Source organism: Dermacentor andersoni, chromosome 3 (genome assembly GCF_023375885.2).
Source record: "Dermacentor andersoni chromosome 3, qqDerAnde1_hic_scaffold, whole genome shotgun sequence".
In the NCBI taxonomy this organism is placed as follows: domain Eukaryota; kingdom Metazoa; phylum Arthropoda; class Arachnida; order Ixodida; family Ixodidae; genus Dermacentor; species Dermacentor andersoni.
The window spans coordinates 58,238,202-58,253,486 of record NC_092816.1 but is presented as its reverse complement, the minus strand read 5'-3'; the positions used below and the strand labels follow the sequence as shown (position 1 = coordinate 58,253,486).

The window sequence follows — 15,285 nt, the reverse complement described above, 5'->3', positions numbered from 1 at the left end:
TCAAGAAGTGTTGCATTAACAACTCCTTGGACGGCACCGAGGATGACATGTTGTGGGACGCAGCCAGCGAAAAGCAGTCATCTTCGGGCGAGAGTTCAGACAGCTCAGACGAATGAGCAGGTGATGAGTCTGGCGGCACCACTAAATAAAACAAAGTTTTGTCCCTTACAATTTTTATGTTGACTTCTTTGCTTCAATGTAAGGGGGTCGACCTATATTCCGCCTCGACCTGTATTCCGCATTATACGGTATGTACAGCCAAACATCAATTATACAGGGTCTTGCATATCTTGCTGCGCCTGTTAGAAAAAGTTATACTAAATGACGTAGACTCCAAAATGCAATCATTCAGCAAAATTTGAGCAAGAACAGTGTAGCGGTGAGAGCAAAACCTTTTTTTGAACAGGCGAAGCGAAATATGCAGGATCCTGTATGTCATAATCAACACGAAAATACTTTTATTATATCCAATATTTGCTGTAAGCATATACAGCCCAACCCACTTATAAGGATACTGGTTTTACCAATATATCAGATGTAACAAAAAGCAGCTGATGCACCGTCAACTTTTGCATGTGTTCTATGGTAAAACCACTTGCTACAATGCTCCCATACCACATTATCGGTTATAACAACTACATCCGGCTACAGTATGTGTGCTCCGAAAGAAAAAAGAATACAAAATCCCTGAAGAAAAGAAATAATTATGAACCAAAAAAATGGGAGCCCCTTTGTCACACCCGCCATTGTGCTGTACGCCCCTGCACACATTCTGTTTCATTATAGCATAATTTTGGTGATATGATCACGCCTGATACGAATTTTTCGAAAGCCTCTGCCCCAAGTCTTGTCTTTGTCCCAAAAGTCTCAAGCTGCCTTTGCACCGATCGCATCTACGTTGCCAGAGCGACCTACATCACTCTGTCTCAACTGGCACAACATTGACCTGAACTATCAACCATGATGTTGTCGCAGAACTATTTAGATTTATACTTGATCGCATTTATTGTATTGTATTGTATTGGGTTTTATGGCGCATAAGCAACTCAGGCTATCATGCGCCAAACACATGGTATAATTTATTTCAAAATTGGGTATCCTCAGCGAAGGTCCTTGTCCGGACAAGGACTCTGAGGAGCCCAACAAACCAAATGAAGACCTCAGCCTTCTTCTCAGGACTGAGAAAATGGGTGAGGTGCATCATAAGATGCTTGAAAAAACTGGGTAATAATTTTTAGAATCAGTAGTTCTGTGATATATTATATTTCGTTTAGGATCGCTGCGTCTTTCAAAAAACTAAAAACAGATGAAGTTTCTACTAGTGGGTTATCTCCTAAAAGCAGACTGGGATGAAAGGGAATGCGTTCATTGTAAAATACAGTAAAATATTTCTTCCTTAGCCGTTCGAGTTGTGTGCACGAGAATAAAATGTGATTTACAGTGAGTGCATCTCCACATTTCTCACATAAGGGTTTGTTTTGTTTTGTCAGTAGAAAGTTATATGTTAGGTGTGTGTGTCCGATGCGCAGGCGGCATAAAATTACTTTAGGTTTAGCTGCAACGCAAACACAGGGGCTTTATTTTGTAACAGCTCTATTCCTTCAATACTATTTTTATTATCAGCCAAGTAGACAGCAATGATAACTTGCACACAATGAGTTGAGGGAACAGACACACACCTTTTCGTTGGACAGGTTGAGCAGCTGCTTCTTGGCCTTGTCGACGTCATCCTTGGGTCCGCTGAGGGTGACACGGTCGCTCTTGGAGTCCTGCTGGGGGAACGTGATCTGGACGCGGCCGCAGTCCTCCATGATGGAGTGAATGAGGCGGCCCTTGGCTCCGATGATGGCATTGTGCAGGTTGCAGGGGATCATCAGGTGCACCTCTATGACATCGGCCTGCTCCCGCTGGGCCTCCAGCAGCTTATCCTTGGCGGCAGCAACGCTCTCCTTCTTGCCCGTGATCATGACCACGTCTGAGTTGCTCGACTCGAGGGGCAGGTCGATCCGTGCCTCCGTCTCCTGCTGGATTCGCCGCACCAGCGGCCGGCCCTTGCCCTGCAAAGGCAATGGATGCAGCAAAAAAAAGAAAGAAAGAAAGTCTGAACACTTAGCTTCTGGACCAACATGCCCAAGTGTGGAATGTACAGGCAGGGACAAAATAACATGGAATCTGGAAGTGGTGTGCCGAGATGCATTCTTGCACCCATTCTAAAGAAAACTGATAATACCTTTACAAGTGACCATTCAAGAATATGGCGCGCAAATTTCAACGCATTGCTGCACGCACATACGCTTGCTTACGACATGGTCAGTCCGTGTTTTGATGACTGTCATGCTTTTGTTATAGACGAAAGTATAGTCAATGCATGCACCGAATCTTCATCCCATGGCAACATAACTGAAGTTGACAGAGTTGCGATAGCCGAGCGATCACAGGTTTCTTGCAACAGTCGTGGTCCTGCACTTCCCTTACGTAACCACCGCCCTAATTGGTGCAGACATCAAGCGTGGAGTTGGCGCCGCTTGAAACTGCTTGAACAAGTCGCCGGGATCGTTTCGCCATTTAACATGAAAATGAAAAACTCTGGACACACCATACTCAATCGACAAACAACAAATGGAGCCTTTCAATACTTGGCAGCTCCACTTGGCTTGTCCTGCAGTTTGGGGACATTTGGCGACTACTGGATCAAACTAGGCTTCGCTAGTTTTGCTAGGAGGACCCGGCAGCATGGCCAACGACTTATTAAAAACCAAAACAAGGCAATTTTTTCTCATTTCCGTGGCGACACTGGCACGTGGTAGTGCAGGTGGAGCCCTAATATCCAGCAGTGCACCGCAAGATGTCTGAAATACAGTGAAACCTCAAAACCCCCTTAAGGGGGGACGCGGGGATCAACTATGGAAAAACGACCCAAAAATCGCTTTTTAGAAAGTTGCAGATTCCGAATCTTTGACCCCTTTTCTATAAGTTTTCCAAGTACTTCCGCTGAAAACGACTGCTAAGTACCATAAATAAATATATACACCAGGCAATACAGCGAAAATTTCGTGAAAATCGGTCGAAAAGTCGCGGTTTTCGAGCGCCCCTAGCTCCGGAACGGCAGTACGCGGCGCGGCCATGCTGGTACCGTTGAAAAGCGCGCCTCTTCGCCTTTTGACGCCCCTCTTTCATTTCCTGATAGAGAGAAGAGCAAGCATAAAAACATAAAAAGTCTGAAGGTCGCGGAGCTGCTTGTTACGGCCGCCGATTGGCTTGCTCCGTCACGTGCGTTCTATGAGCCGCCCCCCATTGGCCGGGTCTGGAAGCGAGCTGCTGCGGCGTCTGCTTCTCCCGTTTCGTCGCGCGTTGGCTGCTGCGCCTTTGTTTACGTGTTAGATATTCGAGGTACACCGCCGCTTCATCGCTTTATTCCGATTTGAGTTTTCTATTTCATTTTGTGGTTTCGAGCATGACTGGGCGGACGTGGACGACGAAATACGCGACCAAGCACCGCTTCGGCAGCCGCAAGCGCAAGCCGCCGAACATCCGAACGATAAGTAGTCCTAGCAGAGATGTGTCCGCGCGCTAGCTTGCAAGAGAGACTGTCGACGCATTGCCGGGCAGTTCGCAGGCTGTTGCAGCCTTGAGCTCCAATGGTGATGATACCCAACTAATAACGGCCGTTTTCGATGCTTCCGGGCCTGCGACGTCCCGTAAATACTCCGCAACGTACCCCGATTGTGCCACCGCCGTCACCGAGATGAACGACGAAAGTGCGGTCCAAGCGCGTGCGTCTGCCGGCCGTGAAAACGAACCGTGCATCAGCAACGGTCGCACCATACATTCGCATCTCGAGTCACAATTCATCTTGTCGGAGGTGTTGAATATGACCGCCGCCACTGTCCGCGCGTCACTTGGTTCTGTGCCGGCAACCGAACGGAAGATAGGGTTTACGGCGGGAGGAGCATGCTCGGTGGTGACGGACTCAAGCGAGTCGAGCGGCTGAGAAAGATGCCTTGAGCAATAAGAGGGCACAAAAAGCACATGAAAGCAAGCATAAAAGATCCAAGAAGCCAAGAGATGAACCTGATACCTGCACCTACAAGGCCGGTGGTTTCTACTCGAATAAACATGGCTCAAAACTTCGAACACCTTTTTCTCAAAACTTTTTTCTGCCACCAAGGTCAACTTGCAAAGCCAATATCTCAGCCACTGTTATGAATATTTTTACACCGTTTGTTTTGTTACACTCATTGTGCACCACTGCACACAGTGACATGTTTTGTTTTCAAAATAGTTGCTTCAATAATTTGTTATCTTTTGTTTTCACAGTCGAGATTTTCATGCAACTGAAGTAGCTAACTAGGAATGAAAATAAAAAAAAAAATCTGGTAGGCTAAAAAAATTACAGGAATGTCACTGTGTGGAGGATACATATAGGAGTGCTATCAATGTTTGCTTGAACTCCTACCATCAATATACAGGTGTGCAGGCATATTGCAAAAATAAAAGCAGAAAAATTTTGTAAACAAAAAAGTACTTCGGATATTGCAGCCATATTTTCACAGTTTTGTTTATGTGATATTATTAACACCTGTGCAAAATTTCATCAAAATCGGCTGGTAAATAAAAAAGTTTGCTTTGATCCCCATGTCCCCCCTTAAACCGTAGTTGGCGGGAGCTCGGAAAGAGTATGTACTAAACGGTAGTGCTGCTTAAGAATGTTTGGTGTGTGTAGACCTCTTGGTATGTCTTGAAAAGTCGTTCACATAGCATTTAACAGCATTCTACAGATGGTAAGCACGACAATCATTAGCTAGACTTGGTACACGACATATCGCTGCTGCAAGTTTGGGGCGCGATCATTACACAAGAAAAAAAATGAATTTTGACGACGAAATTCAGGAGTGCGATCATTACGCAAGTGTGATTATTATGCAAGTAATGACGGGTAGTTCCGTCCTTGCATACCTGAAGATGCTTGAGGAACTGCTTGAAGAGCACAAGGTCCACACGATGGCTTGAGGCCTGCAGCTCCTGGCATATCTGGCTCAAATGCCGGTGGCATGCCTCCACATCCTCCTTAGGACCCCGGATTAGGACCTTGTCATTGCGTGATCCAGGCTCCGGAAACGTAACATTCACCTGCAGGCACAGATTCATAGACATATTCAATACAGGCTGCAGCTAGCTAATAAACAAAAACATTTATTACAGAAGTGGCCACAGAAACATTTGGCACGTCGGCAAAGGGGGGTACTTAGATCTTAATGTAAGAGGGGATGTAGATTTTTGGCAAGTTTTGGCAAGCAAGCTTTTTTTTTATTTGGCAGTTCACTAAGCTGCAATTTCTCACCATAGGAAGCACAATTGTAGACATACAAACAAAAAACATATGAAAGAAACCCCTTGTATCAGGACGCACCGATGCCAGCATGGCCACACTAGTCTGTTTCTCCCGCTGTTCCAATCACGCAATATCTTCAAAGATACTTGAGCAACTTGCTTTGCTATTCTCAGTAAGTATTCCTGGCAAGGTTGCGAGAGGGCGATAATTATACACAACGCCTAAGCTGCACCTAATGTAGACTGGAAGGATCACTTTTCATTGATCTCCTCTGTTGGCGCCACAGAGCAAGCAGTGAAAAATAGATCAGGAACCGAGCTGACAAGCCGCAAGGAAACGAGGCCACTTGTCACTTTTCATAGCGCACATTTTGCCAGTGGCATTTTCGCACAAACATCATTAAACTCAATAGTTATAACGCAATGTTATAACATATTCTGAGCTACTATAATGTGCTTTTGTGTACAAAACCTGGCAATAGGGCTAGTTAAACAGTTAGTACAAATGCGTGGTTACATACTAACCATCATTACCATGCTACCTGAAGTGCCCATACAAGTGGCGCACATCGCTTATGAAATTCCATGGAACAAGCAACACAAGCACTAGTGCAGTTTGTTCCTTAGGTCTAAATTTCGCACTGCCCATAAAATTGAATTCCGAGCACAAACCACGCCCTCATCCGTGCCCACCTGGTTGAAGCGCCTGCGGACATCCTGGATTGCCTCTCCCTTGGCTCCAATGAGTGTCCGGTGGAAGCGCTGCTCCACGCACAGCTCGCGGGTCACCTCGTTTTGAAGTTTGTGGGCCATCTCGAGCAGCTCCGCCTTTGCCTGGGCCACCCCCTCGGGTGGGCCCTCCAACCTCACCACCGGTGACCTCTCCTCGTCTGCTGGCACGTGCACCGTCACACCAAGCTCCTGCTTCAACCTGTTCACTGTGAGAAAAATAGCAACACGTCAGAATGTTTCTCCAAACATGAAACTCGGATGTGCATTAGGCTTGATAGGGTAATATGATGATTTGCATGACGATGATTACAAGAAGAGGAAATGCTGCACAATCTTGCAAATACAGCGGAATCTCTATAAAGGGAACTCGCTTAAACAGAACACCATCCTCATGGTTGGCTGGTTTTCTACTCATGCAGTTGTATTCAGCTTTGTCTCTCAGTAAATGGAACTCCTGACAAACGGAGCCAATTTCTCTGGTCCCTTGAGGTTCCGTTTAAAGAGGGTCCACTGTAGAGCCCCACACCCTTGTGCAAAAGCAAGTGACTGCAAGTTTTGATGCCATTCTACACTACGACAGACAGCTTTAGCCTGGCTGCGTACCCATCACGGAGTGCCAAGTTACTAGAGACAGACAAGCCGCTGGGCTGGTGGTGCCACTTTGCGGCACAGAGTGGACACAGCAATATTACTGCAGTGACCAACCATCTTACATGCAGCTTTTTATTTCGTTAGGAGCATGGAAATATTTAAATTTTAAACACCATTAAAGATCATATTCTTAGTATTCGTATTTGATATTAAAACTATGTATTTGAAACTTTTCAAACGTTTTAAACAAATAGACTTCACTGCTGGCCAATTGGGAGCAGACATGTTTTATGTTTGCTTCTATCTAATACACTTAAACCTTGTGGGGTTTCGGGCTCTCGCGGTGGTTGTGTGGAGCCACTGAGTTGTGTTGCCGGGAAGGGGGGGGTCTCCGTGTCCCTCTCCTCCTTGCCTGGACGGGGTGGCAGCGGGTCATAAAACACTGTCGCTTTGCTGTCATACTGCCCACGGGAAGGTCAACAGGCTTTCCCCATTGGCTGACATTTTGGCGGGATTCGGGTCCTGCTTGCGTGCACTCCGGGTAAGCACGTGCATGACGGGGCCCGGGGAGACCACATCGGGGCGTCTGAAGGTGCGTACGTGTTCCTCTCTGCCGGCGGCCCCCTTTGACCGCCGCCGGCCGATGGTTACTTCGGCTCGTCGGGGTCCCGGCCTCGGCGAGCGCGCGCACTCTTCAGTCGTCTCGATGTCCTGAGGCAGCGCCTTCCGATCGTGCCCCCGGCTGTTCGTCTGTCGTTTCTTTCCATTTCCATTTTCTCTGCTGTGGGGGCGCGCGATGGCAGGCGCTGACCGAAGGATAGGCAGCCTCTTACTGCTGGGGTTCTTTGTTCTCTCTCTGTCGCGGTGCGCCGTTAGCGGCCACCGGCGACCATTTGGCCATGTTTTGTGTATTAATTAGCTTCAGATTCGGACGTGATGTTAAAACGTGTGTCTGCATTGCGTCCAACCTTAATAAATATTATTTGTGGGTTCTCGAGAGCTTTGCCTAGGGTCTCCCTTGCTGCGCGCGCGGTCTCGCCTTCCCCTAAGCTGGGGCCGGCGGGGCGCGTACGCGCGCAGCTGCGCGTCGGACCACGGAGCGGACCAGAGCAGGCGCGGACGCGGTGCCCTGCACGCATGGCGGCTCGGAGTGCTCGAACCCGCGGTGGTAGTCCGGCGCGCGTGGAATCTGAACGTGCGCGCCGTGAGGAGACCACAACCTTAATATAATGAAGTTGGTAAATCAGCACTTCACTTTGTTGCAGTATTATTGAAATTAAACTTAAAGTGCAGCCGCTAAAGCAATTGTTAGTTTTTGAACAGAATGGGCCAGAAAATATGCTCAAGTTATCAGGCAGTCAAAAGAAACTGATTTCAATAACGAAAAAGTAATGAGTCAGCAACCACTTTTACCGTTTGATGCCATACCTATCAAATAATTTTTTACAGGTGCCTTGCGTTACAATAAAAGCCAGAAGAAAAAATGTGTCAGACGCACTGTGGTTGTCAGTGTAGGCGAAGCTTTCATGGCTTCTCCAACATACGACTCTGGGTAACACCCAGAGTCGTACAACAATGTTACGTCTCAAAAAACCTGAAAAACCGATTGGCTGCCTATACACAGAACTTGCTGCGAGAACAGTGCACACACTGAAATCATTTTCACTGTATAGTCTCCTGCAAGAGACACACCTGTATGAGGGCCACACTTCCATCTTGGCAGCCCAAAGTTTGGAAATAAATTTGCAACAGAGAAGCAATCACGTTCAGTGCCCCGAGGCAGCATGCGCGCATCAGCGAATTTTCACATGCTGCTTACTTCAGCATGCCACTACTAGATAGCAAGAGCTGCCATTGGCCTCAGATGCAATGGTACACCCAAGGATCTGGGTTGTGCACAAGTCGCCCGCTGCACCGGCACCATTTTGACCAAAAGGTTCGGTCCCGTCTAAGGACCACACCCTGTCAAAATTGAAAAGAAGCGCGGCCCTTACATGAGTGCATACCGTATTTGTGGCACATCAGTTTCGACCTTCCAGTTACTTTTGACAGAAATCCGTTACTTTCTTCAAGCTGAAGTGACTTTGCCAGCAAGACTGAAGTCACCTGCAAACCTTAGTTACAACCCGAGTAGGCGCACCACATGTGAAAGAGCCAAATAAGGCTTACTAACGGTCCCCTGCTTTGCACTCGCCGCGGCCACCATTACAATGCTGGTTTGATTATTAACGTCTTCCCACCACTGGCATATTCAAAATGGAGACAACATTCATATTCAGAACAATGTAACACTAAAAAGCGCCCCCCCCCACCCTCCCCTTCTTTATGCATTTTTTGTTTATGCTTTAGGAGGCACTTGCTCAATTGCTCTATGTATTTTTGGCTGCATGATAGGGAAATATCCTTTATTAAGTATGCACCAATTTTAGACCCATATAGAGGATTCTTCTATTATGCTCACACGGGGGCCAAGGGGTACTGAGAGAATAAAAGAAGAAAAACATGGCAACTGAAACTTTACCGTTGGAACCAGCCTTTCCGATGATGTGTCTGTGGTACAGGGGGTCAACCTTGATCTCAACAGAATCCATGGTGGACTGGATCTCGTGCACCTTCTCCTCCAGCGCCGTCTTGACTGCCTCGAGCTCCTCCTTGGGGCCCTCGATGCGGATCACATTCTCGTCCTCGCAGAAGTCCACGTGCGTCTTGTGGTAGTCGGCCGTGATGCGCTTAATGTTCTCACCCTTCTTGCCAATTATGTACTTGTGCATCCAGCTCTTGGCTGGGACTTCGACTATCTGATAGCTGTTGGCCTTCTCGTAGACGAGCGAGAGGGCGTGGCCCAAGTCCTGGGGGTTGCCCCGCAGGACGATAGTCTCCACGTCGCTCTCCATGGGCGGCACCTCCACCCAGACGCCCGTCTGCTCGAACAGGTCCTGCAGGGTCTGGCCCCGGTAGCCATGCACGTACTTGTGCTGCGACTTCTTAACCTGCACAACAAAAGAAGCTTGTGCTGGAATATACTTAGTTTTTTGCATAGCAATCCACATAAGACCGAGGCTAATAAGAAGATGGCGAGTCGGGAAGCAATCAACAGTGGTAGAACAAAAGTTGTTGGAGCAAACGTTGCGACAGGAGACTTGTCGGCCCCGATGAAGACAAGTGCTCTTGTCGAGAGGTTGGCTTCAGCAACATCTCTTGTTCAACCACAATTGAGCACTTTGCACAGGGCTGTTTGAAAAAAGAAATCAAATTCAAATTATGGGGTTTAGCACAGCAAAGTGGCACACAGGTTACTCGACGAACACTGTAGTGAAGTGATCAGTATTAATTCCAACCACCTGAGATTTTGGCAAGCCCATTCTCGTATTCTTCCCCTATCTGAAGGTGACCACGGCAGCCAGGAGTCAAATGCACAAACTCGTGCTCAGCACTTCAAAACAAGTCAAAAGTCGGCGCTTCCCTTGTTCCCTTCCTTGTTTGTGCTAAGCGATCATAAATAGCTATGGTCTACTGAGCAATATGAACCAGCTAGCCCATCAACATGTACTGCTGGACTATGCTCAGCAGAATGCCACAGCAGCTAAGCTACCGTCGTAGGTCCTCGTAACCAATAACAAAATGTTACCCGAAAAAGAGAAGAAAAATCTATTTCTCGAGAGCCCCAAAACCAGAAAGATTCGAATGACAGCGTACCTCAACACCAACACTCTGGCAGTGGACCTTACGGTCCTCGTAGGTGGCCATGAGCGAGTCCTTGGCCTTGGCCACATTCTCTTTGTCGCCAGTGATGGTCACCTTATCCTCTTCCCGGTCGAGGCGGATGCGAGTGCCCGTCTCCTGCTCCAGAGCTTTCACACTGTTGCCATACGGACCAGCAATGAATGGGTGGTACATGCGGGGGATCTTCAGCTCCTCCACACCGTGTTTTGACTGCGTAAGGGTTCAAGTACCAGACGGACCATCATTAACACTTCCGGCAGCACTATGTGCTGACCATTAACACACACAGCACACCCACCTTAAAGGATCTACACTTCACAGGACCCTTTTTCAATGTGTGTAATTCTTAAAGTCAAAGTAATAGCAGTGTCAGGCACTTCTCATGGGCTAGAGAGCCTTGTATTTCACATGCAACTGGCAATTGTTGCTGCAAGAGAAATCTTTTAAAAGGTAAGTCGTTTCTTGCTATTCTTTTTCACCAAACACGTTGTTTACTGCGTTAACGTTAACCCACTGTTGACGAAAGTGCCCCACCGTTCACAGCTCGAAGGCTTTCAAGATTACGCAAGGTTCCAAGTAATTTCATTGATTCAATACAAGACAAGACTACTGGCTAGATGATGTGGGTATAAAAAAATTAATCCAAAGCTTGTTCACTTTTCTTCACCGATATCAGTGTATGTGCTTATAATAAACATGATATAACAAAGGCATTTTTATGTTAGATACGACTTCATTATAAAGAAGCTTTAGGTATCAAATCTAGCTGACAAATTAGCAGTCAATCACTAAGGCTTCTAATGGGTCCCAGTTTGACAGACATTACTCATTCTACCATGCTGTTTCGTCCTTGTCTTTCCTTCTGTTGCCTTTTGTGTGGAAATCATTGCAGTAAACCAAATGATAGCTAATTGCTGCTGGAAAAGCTGGACTGGTACACTTAACACAAACAGTTGTACTGCAAATCCTCTCTCCTTTGCTATCTAATCACTGGGCAACGTGCACTGTGCAAAAATCAAATGCTACAATAAGGTGCTAATTTAAGGCAGTTGGTGTATGCTTGGATGTACAAACAGCGCTCGCAAGAGGACATAAAGCAGATGACAAACGAAGCACTTTTGTTAATCACCTGCTTTAAGTCTCGTTGCAAGCACTGTTTGTCAGCAACTTACAGTGCCGAAAAATTTTGCGGCGTGCAGCAAGCTCTTACCTTTTCCTCTGAGATCTTCTGTATCTGATCGCGTGCCCGGTCGATGGCCTCCTTGGTGCCACTGATCGTGATGACGTCGGAGTTGTCATCTGTCCTTGGTACCGTGATCTTCGTGGCGGTGTTCTGTTCCAATTCAGCCAACTTCTTGCCATTTTTGCCAAGGATGAAGCGATGGTGTTCCTTGGGGATCTGGATGGTACCCTGAGCCTGCATCCCCCGGCAACAATATTCGACACGTTTACCTACAGAATGTGGCAAATGTCCTAAAATGAAGAGACCAATGTACACACTAACAATGTGGTGAGCGGACATATTACGCACAACCAGCTAATTTTTCTGAAGCAACAAACCATTTGCACACCCTTTCAGCAAGTACTGCACTTAACTGTTTGCTGGTATGAGATGATGTAACAACACGGAGGTCAAAGTGAAAACGAAATCGAAGCACCTACCTACAGCAGCAGGTCCCCCGTCTCTCTATCCTACTCCTAGTGCACCTTTTATCGAACTTTATTGCAGAAAGCGCATTTATAGCATAAAACATGCCATGAAAGAAAAAGATAACTGCTTTCCAAGTTCTGAGCTATAATTACACCCATGTTCAGAAAGTTAATCCCAATTAAATCAGCACTAGGGCTGACCTAACTTTCCAATTGTTTCTTAATAACCTTTCGATTAATGTCCTTCTGATTATTCGATTAATGGTTTAGTCATAATTCATTATCACTAGTGGTTGAGGTCACATGAGCAAACAGATGAGCATCGGCAACAGTATCCTTTCTTCGATTACTCAATAGCAAGGAAGAGAACCACAGTTTGAGCAAAAATGTCACAACTAAAGCGGCACCTGCACATGACTCTTGGGTGTCGGAGCAAATGCCGCCCATGCACACTGCATCTCAAGGCAGCAAGACAAGTGGTCAAGTGAATAACCTCACTGGGATTGCATCTGTGTTTTACTAGGCTTGATTTATGGCCACTCAAGTAAGGTGTCGCTGGCATGATTTTAAAAGCAATTGCCCATTCAAATAACAATGTTAAGGTGAAAGCCTTCAGTGGCTCGTTGCACGATCACCTCGAAAAAAAATGCGGCGTCTAGTCGAGCGGTACGAAAAACCATGTGACCTTCCCCGAGTGCACAATGGGTGGAGGGGAACGAACAGCATGCGGAGAAAGAAAGACATGCCGAGTCGCTGACGTCACGCGGCGGTTGTGGCGACAATTGACTGCAAAGCGAGAGAGGCGGTGGTGGAGGATGCTCACTTGGGGCCTGGCGGATTGAGCAGTAGGCCTTGAAAGCATGCTACGGCCGGGGATGCTCGCCAAGCGAGAAACAAGATGCAAAGCGGCAGGAGCAAGGCGTTCGACCACGAGTGCTGCTTTCCCCTGCCGAGAGGATGCAGCGTAATTGTGTTCGGCTTGTGTTACACAATTTTAACACTTACTGGCGACGATCATGCTGCACCTTGAGATAGTGCATTAAGTGCTCGCAAGTGTCGTTGAGGCGGTCGACCTAAAGTGCAACACGTGTACTTCACACTGCGGCTCGTTATGTCGTGCACAGGAGTGTAACAGGCTGATGAACTTCTTTAAGTTAATGCACAAAAACAATATCGGTATTTAGCTCGGATATGTAAACCCACCAATCTAATTAATTAGCTAATTAAACAACTACAATTTTGGGTAAATTTGGGTAAAAGTTTAAAATCGATGCTTAGCAACCAGTCAACACCCGTCGGGTCCCCACTGTCGTCCCAGGCCGAGCAGCCACACCCTCCTCACCTGTGTCTGAAGGGCACGGAGCACCTGTGCCCGGGCAAGGGCCACGTTGCGCTCCCGTCCCGTCACCAGCACAGTCAGCGAGTGGTCGCGGGACGAGCTCACTTCAATGGTGGTCTGGGTGTCACGCATGATGTCCGCACAGATCTTGGCCTGCTCCCCCAGCTCCCCAAACCGCTGCGAGCTAGTCTCCCGGAAACGGCGCTCCTCGCTCGGCACGTGGAAGATCTGGGTGATGACGGAAGACTTGACGTGCATCTTTTGGTTCCACTGGCCCAGGGCGCCACCACCCCCGCTCCCGGCGCCGCCCGCGCTGCCTGCCTCCACAGGCGCCTCCTTCTCGGGGAGGGCGGGGAACACCTCATCATAGCTGAAGCCGCCAGATGCGGCCGGCGCCGTCGACGAGGATGGTCCCGCCGCCCCTTCGGCAGGCTGCTGCTGCAAGTCCGCGTTCATCCTATGGCAGGGACTTGTCCAAAGTCAGACAGTACAGCTGCAAGTAGGACAGAGTATGTTAGCTGAGCTGCTATCGATTCATGGGGTTTATTCTCCCAAAGCAATACTGAGATGAGGGACGCCCTAAATTATGGTTATGCATACAAAACTTGGCTCTTGGGGCACATTTTAACCAGAAATTTTAACTTGAAATTGCTGCCTCTAGGCCACTTACACAGACAGTGACTGCCACTTTGGCATGGCTTGTGCCATGTCAAGAAGTGCACAGCCACCGCCAAGTCTTCTGCTCCGACACGATGTGCGCGCAGTGCGAAACACTCCTTGCTCCGCAGTCTGTGGCACCATATGGCGCAGCAAGGACATTGCCATTGCACTGCGCCCACAATTATCTCACTCGCCCAAGAAAAAGACCATATAGCAGAGAATGCCCACAGAATGATTCTAGCGGTGACCACCAAAATACAAGTGCGGAAAATGAAACCACACGTATACTGCACACACCGATCACAGAGAATGCACTACATTTCGTCGCCTGCCAGCATGACCAGACTATTGTACGGTTTAACTGCAATACAAAATAATTCTTATAAAATTTTTTTACTCTATCGAATGATCAAATATGGTTTACCGTGCAACACACAATGCAAGCTTGAAAATATGTCATATCCCCTTGAATAGAGGGGTATTAATAATTTTGGCTACATAGTGTTCTTTATAGGAGTACTGACCCATTGTCGATCAAATGCCAGAAACATTACCACCACATGCTTCTCGGGTATTAAGGTTATCCCACTTAGCAAGCACAAACGTTGGGAAACATTTTACCTTAATTTGATACTAAATTTGGCCTCAATATGCCAGACCTGGTGTCATTGACATTATTGAGAAAACATGACAGAGAAAAATCTGTGTAGCAATATGGCTATGCATGATGGTAGTGATCCTTAAATAAAGAAAGGCTTTAGCGGGGAACCGGGATGGACAACCATGATCCTTAGAATGTGTCACCAATTGCATTTCGGTACACCCAAACAATTAGGTGCTGGGGCAAAAATATTCACTAGATACCCTGCCGCGGTAAGTCCGACTTCCCCAGTACGCCAATGCCCACCGGCATGTTCTATTCGCAGTAATTCAGCTGGCTAGATTGGTGTACAGAAGGTGCAAAAAAGCCCTTATGATTGTTTGCACTACTGCGTTGTCATACCTTCGCCCCATAAGCATGTTTCCCACAATGTCAGCTACACAATTTCGTCAATTATTGCTTTGTGCCATGTCCCAGTAATGTCAATGCCAGGTCCAACCTCTTTTAACCAACATTGGTATCAAATTAGGATAGCACACAAGTGTTTCCCAAGCTTCACACTTTTCAAGTGTCGACCGTTTAAGTGCAAAGCGTGGTGGAATTTCTACAAGTTCGAAAATATGTGCAATCACTCCCTTAAGAAATATTTCACAATAAC

At 47.2% G+C, this 15,285-nt stretch overlaps 1 protein-coding gene across 1 annotated transcript in view; it reads right to left on the bottom strand.

The window, feature by feature from the left end:
* Window positions 1-15,285, bottom strand: part of Dp1 (satellite-binding protein 1 Dp1) — a 43,815-nt gene that overhangs the window by 22,384 nt on the left and 6,146 nt on the right. Inside the window, exons 3-9 of the mRNA XM_050195168.3 lie at window positions 13,370-13,859; window positions 11,588-11,794; window positions 10,351-10,587; window positions 9,176-9,644; window positions 6,025-6,269; window positions 4,957-5,130; window positions 1,680-2,057 (exon numbers count right to left, since the gene is read on the bottom strand). Of these exons, the coding sequence (XP_050051125.1) occupies window positions 1,680-2,057; window positions 4,957-5,130; window positions 6,025-6,269; window positions 9,176-9,644; window positions 10,351-10,587; window positions 11,588-11,794; window positions 13,370-13,822 (2,163 nt within the window). The 5' untranslated portion in view covers window positions 13,823-13,859. The remainder of the gene's footprint in view (window positions 1-1,679; window positions 2,058-4,956; window positions 5,131-6,024; window positions 6,270-9,175; window positions 9,645-10,350; window positions 10,588-11,587; window positions 11,795-13,369; window positions 13,860-15,285) is intronic.